The sequence below is a fragment of the Saccostrea echinata genome, unplaced genomic scaffold (genome assembly GCF_033153115.1).
Source record: "Saccostrea echinata isolate AGI-Se365-2 ecotype Australia unplaced genomic scaffold, CSIRO_AGI_Sech_v1 ptg000060l, whole genome shotgun sequence".
NCBI lineage: Eukaryota > Metazoa > Mollusca > Bivalvia > Ostreida > Ostreidae > Saccostrea > Saccostrea echinata.
Window position 1 is genome coordinate 4,765,479 of NW_026889809.1, and position 16,174 is coordinate 4,781,652.

The following is a 16,174-nucleotide window of genomic DNA, read 5'->3' on the forward strand; positions in this document are numbered from 1 at the left end:
ATGGAAGTGGATGATGACGAAAGTTTTGAAGATGGTGATTGGTATGTATTTATACTTCATAAGCTTGCGAAAAAATATTTTATTTGAATTTTTGAGAATTACAAGGAATAGGTAAATTGTATCAACTTAGACGCCCCAGAAAGAAACATTTTCTGATGTTTTTTGGAAGCAATAAACATTTTTCCTTTGTAATGATTTTAGTGTTCCTGTTCGATTTTTCTTCTTTTTCTGATTTTGCATTAAGAAAAATAATTTGGTTTACAAGAATATGTTCAAAGTACGATAAATTGTCCTTCTAATTAAAATTAGATCCCGTATTTTGTTTTTTTCATTTTGAGCAACAAAACAGAATATGGGAGTGTGAAGGATCTAATTTTAATTAGATTGATCAATTTTTAAACAGAGACAGGCTATTGACAAATAAGTTGATGTTAGAGGGCTTTCCACGGTCTTGTTTGAGGTCAGCATTGAAATACAATCTATCATTAAGTTGAATTGTTCATATTACTAATTGTTAAACCATTGTTTTCATATCTTTGTCCCTTTATGATTTGTACTGTTTATACATGAATTTGTGAGATTGGTCACTGTTCCTTATCCTCACTTTTCTTATTTACATTCTTTCCATGGAGAATGAGTTCACAGATTGTACAATCATAAACTGTAGAGGGTATACACTTTATGTGTGTTCAGAATTCATTGTAGGTCACAGATTAAAAAGCACAATCAAGAATAAACATTATCTATGTGTACATTCATATCATGTGAATTTATTTATTATCTGCCTGTAATCCTGACTTTTGTACTCTCCTTTATGGCATGCCAAAATATTAAATACCACTAAAATAAATCCAAGTACATGTAAGAAGCATGCAAGATTGAAGTAGATATTTACTCACTTTGCAGGTATAATCATCTATTGGTCTTCCAGCCATCAGGTGTTTTATATGAAATATTTAAACACTTAGACTGGATGGACCTTTGTTCATTAGCCCAGACGTGTACAAAGTTCAGAGACCTCATTTCAAAAGCCACAATATGGTATCTGGTAAATTTTACAATTAAATAAAGATTAATTAAAGGTTAAAGATCAGTGCTTTGATATTATATATTATATATGCAAAGAAGTGAAAGATTATTTTACTTATATTTAGGATGCAGATGAAGACATTAGATTTAACAGACTGCCCTCTCCCTATGGCAGAAAGATTACTGGATATTATAAAACGTTGTCCAAATGCAGGTATTTTGGTTTTGTTTAGGACACATAAAAATTTATGCTGTATTGGTAGTTCTGATGAAATATTTGACATGTCGTAGTTAGAAATCAGTAATTTGATCTTGATAGTAAGAAAATTTTTAACCTGTCCAATAACTTATAGAACTATAACAAACTCTTTCACAAAATATTATTGTAGAATGTTAAGTAAATGTATACATTGATATGTATTGAATATTTTGATTGTTGACATTGGACCTGATATGATTTTCAGCAGCAGGGAGTGATATGGTTTAAGGTTCAAGGAGAAAACGTAAAAGTGTTTCCAAACGTGACGATCGAGCATTATTCCAAATCTATTAAAATTCAAAACAAGAAACAATTATGTTGAAATAGAAATTGATATATATTGGATATTTTAGTTGACACATTTCTAAAACTGTCAGAAATTTGGAGTAATTATCATTTTTTGTATGGTTTGGAAAATACATTTTTAAATAAGTTATCTCTATATTCATTGCCTAATGTGTTTAATGCACAGTTGGATTTTAAATTTCCAAATGTCTTTATGTATTCAACTACATGTAGTACATGTAATGATGAATAGTTAAATAATATATCTTAGCTAATAATAATGGGTGACACCACTGAAGTTTTTTAAATACAGAAAAAGAACTTATTATCAAGAAAAGAAATGTATTAGCTGAAACAATTAATAGCTTAAAAGCAAGAAAGAGATAAAATATAATTTTTTATTTACAGAGTGTATCAAAGTTGGAGAGTTAATTTTAGAACATTCCACATTTGACATTTTCCTCGGATCACTTTTTGATGGCTGCCCATATTTAAAAAAGTTGCTCATCAATACATCCTCCATAAACAATGAGAGTAGTAAGTAATCTGTGAATTTAGTTTTCTCTCTGATAGGAAAATGTTTATAAATTTAATTATTTTTTTCATTTCATTGATTACTCATTTCATTTCACATAGATACAGGAAAACTGCATTTCTGTTAAGCTTTTCTGATATCGAATTAAAGCTGGATGGAAAATATATGATGTAAATTTTGTTTTGTTATATATGCCTTTCTTTGATTGTAAGCATGACAAATTAAATAATAAAATGCTAGTTCAGCTGTAAATAGAATGAATTTTCTTTTACAGTTGAAGTATTGCACAAAAAGGGAGATAATTTGGAATTCTTGTCTGTAAATCTGTTTGAAGAGTTTCTTGACAGTCAGCACCTTACACAAGTGATAGCCCTAGAAAGCCTGAGAGAACTTCATTTTCAACAGTAATTCTTATATTTAAAAGATACTTAATTCAATTCTGAAGGGTGGAGTCATTGGAATTGGCTATTGCATATTAATCTATCTAGCTATCTGTCTAGCTGTCCATACAATATCTTGGACAGTAGGGATGGGTATCGGCAAAAATTTCGTATCGTGATATATCACAATTTTTCGTCAAAAATATCACGATAAATTGTGATATTTTTACAAGCATTTTTTACTACAATTTCAAGTGAATTTCCATAATATTTCTTAAAAATATGCTATAAAAAAATAACTTTACTTTTTAAATTTTCATTTATTTAATGTAAAGCATGTTTTGATGCCCTTGTTTAACTGTTTTCAACATTTTTTTTACACCTCCTCTTATTGTCATTCAATAGTTTGAACACGTAAATGAATAATTTCCAGAATTTATAGTTATGTACCAAATATCGGTATTTTAGTCTCCGCATCATGATACGTATCACGCAATAAAAAATCGCGATATACCAGTATACCGATAAAATCGCGCATACCTATTGGACAGGCTTAGCCCAAGAAGCTTTATTTGAATGGATTCAAATTTAAGTTTTGTGTTACCATGATCTTAAAGGTGGATCATGATTTTGTCTAAACGTTATATCTTAAAGATCTATGTAAAATGCCCTTAAAATGGGCACTAAGAAAGTAAAATTGTTTCTGGGCTGTAACTGCAGAGAAATTAATCCTTGATTGGAGTGTACTGGTATTCAAAAATTGAGTATGTTGTTCCTGATGTCCTGCAGATATATCATGTTTTTGATTCAAGGTCATATTTAAAAAGTCAGTTCATCTTTTCAAGGTCATGTAGTGAAGGAAGACACATTCACTTTAGTAAAAAAAAAGTTTGTAGAATCTGTCAGCTTCAATCACGTGTGGTTAATATAAATATGGCCAGGGAAGAGTAAGAAAAAAGTAGAAAAACTGGATTTGTTCAATAAAAAATAGTTCTCTAATGTAGTGTGATAAATTTGGTAGTCATTTGATATTCCCCTGCAAACATGTTTGGTTGGGCATATAGGAATCACCCTGTCTGTCCATGCAAATCATGTCAGGGTATTGCAATGTTGGAAACTTATACAGTCAAACCTCATTATTTCGAATTCCATAGAACCGAGAAAAAACTTTTAGATGTCTGAGGATTCAAAATATCAAGGGTAAAATACTAAAGGAATATGTGTTTGTGACTTCCAAATCACTTTGACTTATCCATGTTATTCGAAGTGTGGGTGTTTGAGATACCAAAGTTCAACTGTCCTATGGTATTTTAATTTATTTTGTTTAGAATAAAAAGATTCTAAAATAGATTTTTTTCCTTCACAAGATAGTAGAGCAGCACACATACTATTTATTTGGTTTTACAATGTGTAATTCATTATTTCTTGATACAGATGCAGATCAAACATATTTGTTCCAAGAGTTGAAGAAAACTCAACATATAACATTAAAAAGCTCATGTAAGTTTCTTATATGACATTTTGATCTGCTCATTTGATGTTTTCTTCAAGTGCTAGTATATATTTAGGTAAATGTGAAAACTTCTGTTCTTTATCTTTCATTAATGTATGGAAATGTTAAAGAATGCCTATAGCCAATAGGATGGACAAATTTTAAGAATCAGTATTGTACAATGTTTTGCAATATCATAGGTTGGAATTTGGCATTATTAGTGAGTGTTCTACACCAGACTTGTCGAAAACAGTTGGTCCTGTTGGCAAGGCCGGTAAAAATTTGTCTGGACCGATAACTTTCAAGAAATGACCATTTGAAAAATTTTTTAAACAGATGGGGTTTGGAATGCACGGGTGAAGGTCACAAAAACAGCAGAGATAGCCGTGGGGTGATGATAGTCGAATAAATTTTTACAGCAACGACATAAAAAGACATAAAAATGTGTCATTTATGTCTCTGATTAAGACTCTATATCTTAAGAAAAGAAACTTGTGATATTGAAGGCTGTTAAAAATAATAAAAAAGCATTTTTGTGCAGTTATTTATTTTCCTTTCTCAGCATCAGAATACGGTACATCTACCAGACCAAATGTCTGATAGTGATTTCAAAATTTCGACAAGTCTGGTACACTGCTTTCATACATGTATAAGACTGTTCATTAGTTCTCAGATCTGTGAATTCTTTGTAGTTTTCTTTTTTGTGATCATGATATATCGATGATAGATTTTACTCTTTGGTTTTCAGTCTAAATGATTCACTGCTTCTAGAAGAGAATGTCAGGGAAATTTTACGTTCCTGTATACATTTAGAACACTTAGATCTACAAAACTCCATTAGAGTATTTCCCTCAAGTAATTTACCTGTAAGTTACAAAGAATTTAAACACTTTAAATTTAACAAAGCAAGAGATAAATGCTAGTTTTTAAACTTTTATCAGTGGTTCAATTCTTCTTTATTTTACACATTAATATCATATTTAAGAACAAATTATTGTGATTTTAAGTGATGATATTTAAATCTTTATAGATATAAAATGATTTATCATCAAATTAATTATGCATTGTTTTACAGGTAAGAAATGGATTGAACAAACTAAAGGTTTTGAATTTAGGGCAAAATGGTAAGTTTAGATGGTTTTTTAATTTGTTATTAAGACTGCAAATGTCTATTTAGAGTAATGTCAAATATCTTTGTAAAATTCACTTCCGGTCCTTAAAATGAGCACTTTTCCAAGTGAGGTCTCAGAAACAGTAAGATACTGTATACAGGGAAATTTTTGCCCTGTTTTATTTTCACCCCTTTCACCCTGGTGGAAAAATTTATAATGTGGCAAATTCAAAGAAGACAGACTTACATACAGCATCTTTTAAACACAGCCATATATGGGCAAATTCAAAACAGGGCAAATTTGTGTGAAAGTGTTATATGGTGAAAATAACTCTGTATTACTGTATACATGTATAAAAAAAAATTAAGAGGTAGTTACCTACATGTGGAAATTTATTACACATTGTACCTTTTATTCTTTACTCCTGAATACCTAAGAGAAAAGCTGCATGGATATACTAAGGTTTGTAGAGTCTCAGCAAACTTTAAAATTTTCGTCTCAATATGAGTCAAGAGTTCCATTTCCCGATCGGGCCAAAGTGCTCATTACCTCGGGTGACTGTCAAGGCCCATGGGCCTCTTAATTACAGTATCTTATGAGATAAATGTAAAGAACCAAAGTACATTCAGTTATTCTCATAGACAGTGTAATGCTTTATCCTGTTTAATAAATATTGAGTCTAGTCTCTAGATCAGATAGATTGACTTCACCTAAAGTCTACTGTGTTTCTGTAATACACTGCATTAATTAAGCCTTCATTTTTCAGGTTTGCAAAGACTTGAAATAGAATACCCTTTTCCATGCCTTGAGTCTTTAAATGTTGATATGTGCCAAATTTTAGAGTCTGTGAAAGTGGCAGCACCTCTGTGTAAGTGACACAAAGTACAATCTTGATATCAAAAAGAAATGGTTGAAATCATTGTGTCTTAAGGATAAATGTGCTGAGTTGCAATAATTTGTATAACTCTTATTTTCAACAGTACATCAATTTTCATGCAATTCCTGTGATGTCTTAGAAAGCCTAGAGTTATCCCCCTGCAGTATCAGTTCTATACACCTCACTCTAGAGTCACTTCATTCTATGCAAATCAACAGCGTTTCTCTACAGGAAGTAGAAATCTCTTGTAACAAAAGGTAAAAGCTCTTTAGGACATAGAAATAATGTGTAAAAAAAAGTTACGTAAATTTACAGTATACAGTTTTAGTTCACCTGAAGGCTCAAGTGAGCTTTTCTGATCAAAGTTTGTCTGTCCTAGGCATCATAAACTTTTTACAATTTCATATTTTTCTCCAGAGCCTCTGGGCCAATTTCAACCAAACTTAATTGGCACAGGGTATTCTTGGGTAAAGGGAATTCAACTGTGTTCAAATGAAGGGCCACACCCTCTTCCAAGGGGAGATAATGAAGAAATAGTAAAAATTGGGTGGGGTTATTTAAAAATCTCCCTCTCAAGAACCACTGTGCCAGAAAAGATGAAACTTACAAGAAAGCTTTCTGACGTAGTGTATAGATTCAAGTTTTTTTCAAATCATGACCCCTCGGGGTAAGGTTGGCCCATATTAAGGATACACCAAAGGTTTCCAAATGCCAGAATTTAATTTGCATGTAATTCTTTCATTATCAAAGATAACATAATAAAAGTATATATCATTTGAAAGCTTGATAAATTTACTATTTACTTATCCTAATTTAAACTTTAATTAATAACTTATTTAAAAATTATTTAAATATTAATGTAAATTTTAGTGCATAAATATTTTATAAATCAACTTTTTTGTATTTAACCCCTCAAAGTGGTCATTTTACCTCAAGGTAGATTAAAGATTGAACTTAAAAACCGTATCTCAGATTTTTGATAAATCTTCTTATTCAAAAGTTACAGCCATTTGCCCTTCAATGTTAGCAATTTATTAGCCTAATTTAACATTTCCCTCAATAATTCCAAAACTAAGCTAGATATCAAAAATCTGAGATACGGTTTTGTGAACACACATTTGAGAAGCAACGCATCCAATTTTCAGAGAAATTGGTCAATAAATAAGGGAGCTGAATCCTTTGAAATAATACCACAAACTGTCTGATCTTACTTTACAGTAGAGGGCAAAAACCCATTACACAACAAAATCTGCCAAAGCTAGGAATATATGACACCTTGGAGATTCAGCTTTGGATACCTGTCACTTAGCCATATTTCCTATGCATATTCACAAGAATGGGAGGTTCTTTTCTGTATTTAGATGCTTTTAATTAAGTAAAATAGGTTCAATTCTGAATCAGAAAGATTTCCCGGCAAAATGGCAAGAGCTAAGCTCCACCTCCTATTTTATGGTCATCAGTGATCTGTTAGATCTCTTTCTCTAAATCTAGAGTCCCTGTAGTTTAATTACTGATAACCTCTGTGTGGCTAGTGAAGAATTCCCCAAGTGGTCACAGTGATTTATTGCGTCTTTCATGAGCAGGCAGTCACAGATCAAATCAGAAGCTTCAATAACGGAACATTCACATGTGGTAGTGTTTATGTTTCATTATTGTTAAATAATTAGAAAACCATTTCATAATTACCCAGAATTTTACATGCATTATAAAGCAGTGATTAACTTCTTTTTCTTGGCCAAAAATCTCAAAATTGTTGAAAATCTTGAAAAAAGCCTTTGGTGTATCCTTAATGGGCAAACAAAATTTTACATAGGAAAACGTAAGAAAAATCTTTAAAAATCTTTTTCCAAGTACATGTTCATGTAATAGCAATGTCATGGTTAGTCATATTTATATGGGAGCATCCTCAGGTAGTGTATATTTAAGTCAAGTTTATTCTAATCATGACCCCCAGGGGTACAGGGTGGGACCACTATGGACAAACAAAGTTTTACATGGGCATATATAGGAATAATCTTTTAAAATCTTCTTCTCAAAAACAGCAAAACAGTGATGAGTCATATTTTTATATAAACATCCTCAGGTAGTATAAATTCAAGTTTTTTTTTCAAATCATGACCCAAGGGGGGCAGGGTGGCGCAAAAATGGGAAATCAAAGTACAAGTATTACATAGGAAAACAAATGAAAAATCTTTTTCCTAGGAACAGCTAAGTCATGATTAGTCATATTTAATGGAAGCATCCTCAGTTTGTGTAGATTCAAGTTTGTTCAAATCAACACCCACCCCCCTCCCTGGATGGGGTGGAAGGGTGGGGCCACTATGGGTGAACAAAGTTTTACATGGATTCATATACAAAAAAAGATCTTTTAAAATCTTTTTCTAAAGAACAGCAAAGCCATTATCAGTCATATTCATGTAGAAACATCCTCAGGTAGTGTAGATTCAAGTTTTTTTTCAAACCATTACTCCGGCGGTAGGGTGTAGGGTGGGTTCACAATGGGTAATCAAAGTTTTACATACATGTAGGAACACATATGAAAATCTTTTTCCTATGTTTAGTCATCATATGGAAGCATCTTCAGGTAGTGTAGATTCAGGTTTGTTTAAATCATGACCCGGGGGGTTGGGTGGGGCTACAATCAGTGATCGAAGTTTTACATAAGAATGTATGGGAAGAAGAATTTGCTAAATAAATGAAGAACAAGATGGGCCATATTTACTCAGGTGAGCATGGTGTCACATGGGCCTCTTGTTTGTTTTTGCACAAGTTTTATTTTTACATGGTAAAATAAACATATGAAAATATCCTAGACCTTGTTGTGAAATTCACACAAGACAGTAAGTTATAGATAGAAGGATTAGAAAACTGCAAGTTAAAAAAAAAAAAAGCAAAACAAAATTTGGAAAAGAAAATGCCTAAATAAGCATCAGTGAATCTAAAGCTGTATCCAGTGTGATAATTTTAAAATGTCACCATATGCAAATTTGTCTGATGAAAATTTTAAAGCATATACATGTCTTTAATGTTTAATGTACGTGTAATAAACAAATAAATTAGCTCGCAAATGTTTTTACAATGCACCTTTATTGGTAGGCTTTTAATTCTCCATTGGTAAAATTTTTGTTATTTTTTATGCAGGTTGACTTGTGAGTCCTTCTTGGCAGCTATTCCACACAAGGATCTGATACAGATACTTACTTTGAATCACTGTGAAGGAATATCAGCACCAGATCTCAGTGAAATTCTAAATAAAGTAAGGTATTAAGTTGGAATTCCTGTCATACAGAAAACCTCCAAACACAATCAGGCCATTTTCATACATGTATCATAAGAAATTCTACCATTTTACTGTAAGGGATTAAAATCAATTAATTTCTTGTACTTTTTAATCAAGATTTTCTATTTTTTATTATGAATACTTATAATAAGAATAAGAAGAGATTCCTGTAAATGTTCTTTTTTGTATGTAATTAGCTCCCTAATGTGAGGGAACTAGGGGTGGAAGTTGGTGAACCAAAAGTTCAGTGGAACCAGGCAGAAATCAGATCTGAAAAACTCCGAACTCTTCGCTTTGGTGTAAGTTCTACATGCTTTCATCTAAAACCTGTCAGCTTGCAAGATTTTTTTTCTTAACAAAAATAAAGAAATCCTATGACTTTTTCACTTTTCTGGATTGTTTGTTTTGCTAAATAAAGGAAAACACTTTAGTAGATGCCTTCTACTTAGTTAACTCTCACAAGACACATCAAAACCTTTCTTATCTATAAAACCCAAATTTTGGCATGTATGCTATATAAAATTTCATTGAATTTCAATTTGATCTACATTTTCTTTTAGATAGCTGTCTTCATAAGTTAAAAATTCCATGTTAGTGAGCATGTGGTCATCTTCCCTAAATATTTATCAAAATGAAAACAGGAAAATAAATTTTAGATGAAAAAATTTGAAACAGCATATTTTAACACAATTGATGCACAGTGACATTTTCTCACAGGGTTGCCTTATTCTGTCTAGTCTCCCAGTGAATGGCCCCTCCTTGCTGTCCCTACATCTTCATGACTGCAGAGATTTTGAGGAGGCAGAGCTTTTTGATGGATTAATGTTTGGAAAAAGAGTAAGTGCTTGATCAAAGATAAAGGTTAAAGGACATTTGTTTAATGATGTACATGTACTGTATTAAAAGAGAAAAAAAAACCCCAAACAAACAAACAACAACAACAGATTGTATTCCATGGAAATTTACATTAAATAAGGGGTTATATAATTTAAAGGATAAATTTAACATTTAAACATAGAACTTCAGCTTGAACTTATTGCTTGAAATCAAAAAACAAAAGTACAGTTGTATGTCAACCCATGCATCAAAGTTTGATTTGAAACGTACTCTTCTTGGATGACATTGAGCACATTTTAATGAATTTATCAAGTGTTATTTTTGACAGTTATTGATGTTTAAAAAATTAGAGTTAATAATGTCTTGTGTTTTTTTTTTATTACCATTTATCAGAAGAAAAGAACAGAATTTACAAACGTTTTTAGAACCTTTTTTCTACTGCAGATTCATTTTCTGTTCTATTTTTTCCAGATACAGAGAGTGAGAGGAATGGAATGCCATTGGAATCAGGGAGTGGATCAAGCTTTTTTTAAAAACCACAGTGGTGTGGAGAATTTACAGGAGCTGTATCTAACCGACATGAAGGGCATCAAAGGAACGGTGCTCTCATCAGTTGTCAACAACTTTCACTTCCTGACAAAACTCGTCCTTAAACGGTGCAATTTTCTCTCCCAGTAAGTAGTTGCATAAAATTAATTATAAATGGACGATCTACAGATTTACTGCTATTTAGTTTTGTCTGTTTTTGAAGTGCTTAAGAATTTCAAGTTTTTCAAGGAGGAGTAGGACATACTGCTACATCATTTTAAAGTACTAGTATTTGCATATCTGAAAATATATCTCTAAAAGAACTTCTTCATTTTATAATACATACATGTTTATTGACTGGGTTCATTGACATTGTATTTTGTTGGACCCAAGGACCAAACTGTTTGGCTGAAGTTGTTAGGCTGAAGGCAACAGTTTGCTTAGAGGGTTTGGCAAACACATTTTGCCTGACAACCCCGGTTCAACCCAGACATTACTTGTTTTTATTCTAATGCAATTCTTTTGGAATATGAATTTTGATTGGCTAATGCAATGATGTTTGAGGCAGTTAAACGAGAGTGAAAGCTTTTGATTGTGACGTCATAATAGAGCAATGCAAAAAAAAACCAACACTCCGTGACGTATTTCATATGACAAAACTCAACAAAAATAATACATAAACGTCAAACAAAAGGCATAAATTGCATTAGAATGGGAATAACTATCCTCTAATGTGGTATTAGCGACCATTAATGCTGATTTAACGGTCGCAAACAATGTTAAATGGATTAATAAACATTATTTTATTATGTATTAATAATCTAAAAATATCATTTTCTGTAGAATGTATATATATATATTACAATTTTAGTTTTAAACATTCCAGCTATGTGTCTGCTTTATTTCAGACTGTCCATCACAAATAGTACCAGTTTAGAAGTCCTTTGTATAGAAAGCTGTCCAAAATTTACCTCTCTAGAGATCAGTGATTCCAAAAAACTTCATATTCTTCATGTAAAAGTGAGTTTTTGAGATCATAAAAAAATAATAATAATAATAAATAGATTTATAAATCAGCAATTAAATAAATAAATAAACTAGAACTGTCCAAAAGGGACAAATACCCCCCGCTGGGTTTTTCAGAGAAGGTACCAAATCACTAATGTTTTCTAGATGTGAGAGGTGTTCACAATTTGCTTAAACATTTAGAGTGAAAATTTAATTGCTCATTATATTTTTTTTAATGAATGAAACTAAGGTGCAGCCTAATAAAACATCAATATTAATAATTACAGTGTTTTTATTACATTGAAAAAATAGTTTGCAACTATCTGTCATCTTAGTGAGACATGACACTCTGCAAATTGATTGTTGAAAAAAAAATTATCATAATTAATTATACAAAATCAAATTGATCTTAATACCTTTATATCAAACTCATTTTAAAAATAAAAGGCTGGTTCCAGTAACTATGTATTTTGACAGACATAAATTACAATTAAGAGACTTAGACAACAGAGATCTTTATTTCTTTCTGCCCAATTCCCAGGAGATATAGATAAGACCTGCTTGATCAGAGATGCCCTAACAGCTTCCCACACTGAACTCATTAATTAATCTTTAACTGGATGCATGTCCACTCATTACTCCCAAGGGACATATGGATTTACACTATCTGCTGTGTAATGTAAAAACTGTTTTTAATACTTTGTGATTTTTTTTTAGTTCTTAAATGAGTTGTTTTAAGCTGTAGTTCACATTTTTGTACAGATGTTCTAGATTCTATGTCTCAAACCTTAAACATGAACCCGAAATGACTAAGTCAATAAAAATGAAAAAAAAAACTGTAAAATGCAGAAAAATTATCAAATAATGTTGAAAATACCAGGTGCACATCTTCATATGGTAAATAATAAGTGTACAAATTTTCATACAAATCTATGCAATAGTCTCTGGGAACAGATCCAGACAAAACCACATAATAAAAATGAAAAAAACACCTGTAAAATGCAAAAAAATTATCCAATTATGATGAAAATACCAGGTGCACACCTTCATATGGCGAATAATAAGTGTACAAATTTTCAGACAAATCCTTGCAACAGTTTCCAAGAAATGGTCCAGACAAAATCTTGTCTACAGACAGATGGACAGACAGACAGATGAACAGACAGACGGACAAGCTGATTCCAATATACCCCCCCTAAACTTCGTTTGCGGGGGGTATAATAAATTAAATCAACAATTAAAAAAGAAACTAGTCAGCAGTAAATATATTGCTATCTGTATCATGATGACAAAATGTGTAATGACTGAAATATTAGTAAGGACTGCATTTATATCCATAAATGATTTGCATTTCTTTCACTGAGAATTTCCCCATTACAAATAAATGGTTTAATTAAAATGTCAATACTTCCTTGTTTTATTTTTAGTATTGCAGTATGATGCAACAGTGTATTGTGATATCCAGTCAGCTGACTGATGCTGATTTCACTGGGACCAATTTCTCCCACTTTAAGTTGTCCTCATCCGAACTGACAGATGTACAGTTACAGGGGGTGTGTACAAGAGAGGAGAACACATTAAATCTGAGGTAAAATACTGATCTGAAAGACGTATATTGTAGTGTAATGCAACAAAGCTATGTCTGTACACATATATCTTCAATATGCAAGGCATTTTGAAGGTAGTTTGAGTAATTAATACTAGCATTTTTTTTATTTTTGGATGGCAGTTGTCCAATCCTGAGGTCTCTGAACATTCAGAAGTGTGACATGCTGTCAGACGATACACTGGTTGATGTTTTCAGTTGTTGTCCACAGCTTACGTCACTTACAATTCTAGGAAGTCATCAACTTAGGTAAGTGACTGAAGACAAGTTAGAATTTTTTACAAAGTCTGTTAACCTAAGAGGAAAGTAAAACAGAGGATAATCCAACATTTTGTTGATTAAAAAGAGCAGTAAAAAAGGGGGAAAAGTGTACAATTTGTTGACCAAATAGGGTAATAAATTATAAGAATATCTTTAAAATCTGTTGACCTAGTAAAGTAGAAAACCACAGAAAAATAAGTTTACTTTGTGTTAAATATCATGATGTTAGTCCAATTACATGTTAGATTGGTTAGTGTTGTATAAACACTATTTACCTAAGCAAAAATTGCATTGGGGTATATGGGTACAAGTAAAAATAAAAATTCAGATAGTAAGTATATAAAATAATTGCTGTGCTGGAAAGATGTATTTTAATCATTAGGAATATTAGGAATCATTAGGAAAAGAATAATGATTGAAAACAATTTTTTTTTACATGGTAAGTTTTTATCATTGATTAATACCAAAAGAAGTTAACTATTAAAGGATAGTCCAAGGTCATAAATTAGGACAGATTTTACTTTTAAAATGGGAATTATATCTAAATATACATACTGAGTGTTCACATATCTATTTTGTATTCAATTTAATTGAATCTAAGGAGGCTATAAGAGGTGGAATATCTTAAATCAGTTTTATTGGGAAAAGTTTGAAATAATGAAACAAATGAGACACTGAATCATCATTTTTCCAGGAATATACAAGTACCTGAAACTCTAGAGGTTCTGAGCATGACCGGACTAAGGAGGTTACAAAATGTCCAAGTTACAAGCCCAACCAGAATACACCACCTTACATTAAACAATCTACCAAAGGTAACAATCACATACCCAAATAGAATACACCATCTGACTTTAAATTTTCTACCAAAGGTATAAATCACTACGCTCAAGAAATACATATTGAATCTATGTTGGACAAATTCTTTTTTCGTATAACATGCTGAATATGTGTTGTATTTTTTTCTAAGTTTACACCAGCTTTAAGAATGAAGCTTTTAAAAGCATGTGAAGAATCGTTAGAAATTCTGGAGGTGAGGGCTATCCCAGGGGAGATAAATCTATCTGTAACACTGTCCCAGTTAAGATCGTTAACACTGGACCAAGGCATCCATCTCTCCACTCTGTGTAAGCTGGTCATCATTGCATTCAATCTTAACTCATAATCTGGAGTAAATTTTGTTTTTTTATAGTATTATGATGTTTACTTTGGTCTGTTTTGTAGGTATAAAGTGCCCAAAGCTCTCTGTTCTCAGAGTACAAGTAGGTCAAGCAGTGCAAGAATATACATGTGTCTTAAAATAATTATGCAAATGTATTTGAAGAGATTTTAAATGACTGTAGAAGGATAAGTGTAGTGTTATGAATTATCTTTTACTTATTTTGATTTAGGGCTGCCCTAAGTTGTCTCATCTTGAGATAGAAATAGAAAAGTTGTCGCAGATTCAGATTCACCACAGCGCAAGGCTTCAGGCTCTCCATCATATGTCAATAAAAATACCGACCATCAGGCGTTTATCAACTGTACTAGCTCATGTAAGTCAGCTTATCAACCGTATTAGCTAATGTAAGTCAGCTTATCAACTGTACTAGCTCATGTAAGCCAACTTATCAACTGTACTAGCTCATGTAAGTCAACTTATCAGCTGTATTAGCCCATGTAAGTCAACTTATCAACTGTACTAGCTCATGTAAGTCAGCTTATCAACTGTACTAGCTCATGCAAGTCAGCTTATCAACTGTACTAGCCCATGTAAGTCAACTTATCAACTGTACTAGCTCATATAACTCAATGTATCAACTGTGCTAGCTCATGTAAGTTAGCTTATCAACTGTACTGGCTCATGTAAGTCAACTTATCAACTGTAATAGCTCATATAGCCAACTTACCAACTGTACTAGCTCATGAAAGTCAACTTATCAACTGTACTAGCTCATATAGCCAACTTATCAACTGTACTAGCTCATGTAACTCAATGTATCAACTGTGCTAGCTCATGTAAGTCAGCTTATCAACTGTACTAGCTCATATAGCCAACTTATCAACTGTACTAGCTCATGTAACTCAATGTATCAACTGTGCTAGCTCATGTAAGCCAACTTATCAACTGTACTAGCTCATGTTAGTCAGCTTATCAACTGTACTAGCTCATGTAAGTCAGCTTATCAACTGTACTGGCTCGTGTAAGTCAGCTTATCAACTGTACTAGCTCATGTAAGTCAGCTTATCAACTGAACTAGCTTATGTAAGTCAGCTTATCAACTGTACTAGCTCATGTAAGTCAGCTTAATAACTTTACTAGCTCATGTAAGTCAGCTTATCAACTGTACTAGCTCATGTAAGTCAGCTTATCAACTGTACTAGCTCATGTAAGTCAGCTTATCAACTGAACTAGGTCATATAAGTCAATTTGTTAATGTAAAACTGATAGATATTTTAATTGCTATAGCATGCAAGTACATGTGTACAGTCATGAAGTATATGCTAATGAGTAGAATTGTATTTTTTAGTATACCCCAAATTTACATTCATTGACAATTGAGGGAAGCAAGACATCTAAAGGTATGTAAACATATTCATTGTGTTTTAAATGATTAATAGATGAATAACTATCTTTGACAGAGAAAACTTGCATTCAGCATGTGTTACTTGGATGCCTATTTATGACAATATGTAAAATTTAAG

At 32.0% G+C, this 16,174-nt stretch overlaps 2 protein-coding genes across 3 annotated transcripts in view; one reads left to right on the forward strand and one right to left on the reverse strand.

The window, feature by feature from the left end:
* Nucleotides 1–16,174, reverse strand: part of LOC133175063 (uncharacterized) — a 399,658-nt gene that overhangs the window by 290,681 nt on the left and 92,803 nt on the right. The gene's annotated exons all lie outside the window — the stretch shown is intronic.
* LOC133175057 (uncharacterized) overlaps nucleotides 1–16,174 on the forward strand; it is a 17,482-nt gene continuing 1,308 nt past the window's right edge. Inside the window, exons 1-22 of one of the 2 annotated variants that reach the window (XM_061310162.1) lie at nucleotides 1–41; nucleotides 907–1,041; nucleotides 1,155–1,243; nucleotides 1,982–2,110; nucleotides 2,383–2,512; nucleotides 3,923–3,988; nucleotides 4,729–4,846; nucleotides 5,056–5,104; nucleotides 5,859–5,960; nucleotides 6,073–6,226; nucleotides 9,111–9,225; nucleotides 9,447–9,548; nucleotides 9,967–10,086; nucleotides 10,558–10,760; nucleotides 11,523–11,634; nucleotides 13,050–13,210; nucleotides 13,352–13,477; nucleotides 14,184–14,304; nucleotides 14,460–14,616; nucleotides 14,714–14,751; nucleotides 14,881–15,024; nucleotides 16,000–16,051. In XM_061310162.1, the coding sequence (XP_061166146.1) occupies nucleotides 1–41; nucleotides 907–1,041; nucleotides 1,155–1,243; nucleotides 1,982–2,110; nucleotides 2,383–2,512; nucleotides 3,923–3,988; nucleotides 4,729–4,846; nucleotides 5,056–5,104; nucleotides 5,859–5,960; nucleotides 6,073–6,226; nucleotides 9,111–9,225; nucleotides 9,447–9,548; nucleotides 9,967–10,086; nucleotides 10,558–10,760; nucleotides 11,523–11,634; nucleotides 13,050–13,210; nucleotides 13,352–13,477; nucleotides 14,184–14,304; nucleotides 14,460–14,616; nucleotides 14,714–14,751; nucleotides 14,881–15,024; nucleotides 16,000–16,051 (2,464 nt within the window). Of the gene's footprint in view, nucleotides 42–906; nucleotides 1,049–1,154; nucleotides 1,244–1,981; nucleotides 2,111–2,382; nucleotides 2,513–3,922; nucleotides 3,989–4,728; nucleotides 4,847–5,055; nucleotides 5,105–5,858; nucleotides 5,961–6,072; nucleotides 6,227–9,110; nucleotides 9,226–9,446; nucleotides 9,549–9,966; nucleotides 10,087–10,557; nucleotides 10,761–11,522; nucleotides 11,635–13,049; nucleotides 13,211–13,351; nucleotides 13,478–14,183; nucleotides 14,305–14,459; nucleotides 14,617–14,713; nucleotides 14,752–14,880; nucleotides 15,025–15,999; nucleotides 16,052–16,174 lie in introns of those variants that run through there. The other variant, XM_061310163.1, reaches the window with a different exon arrangement.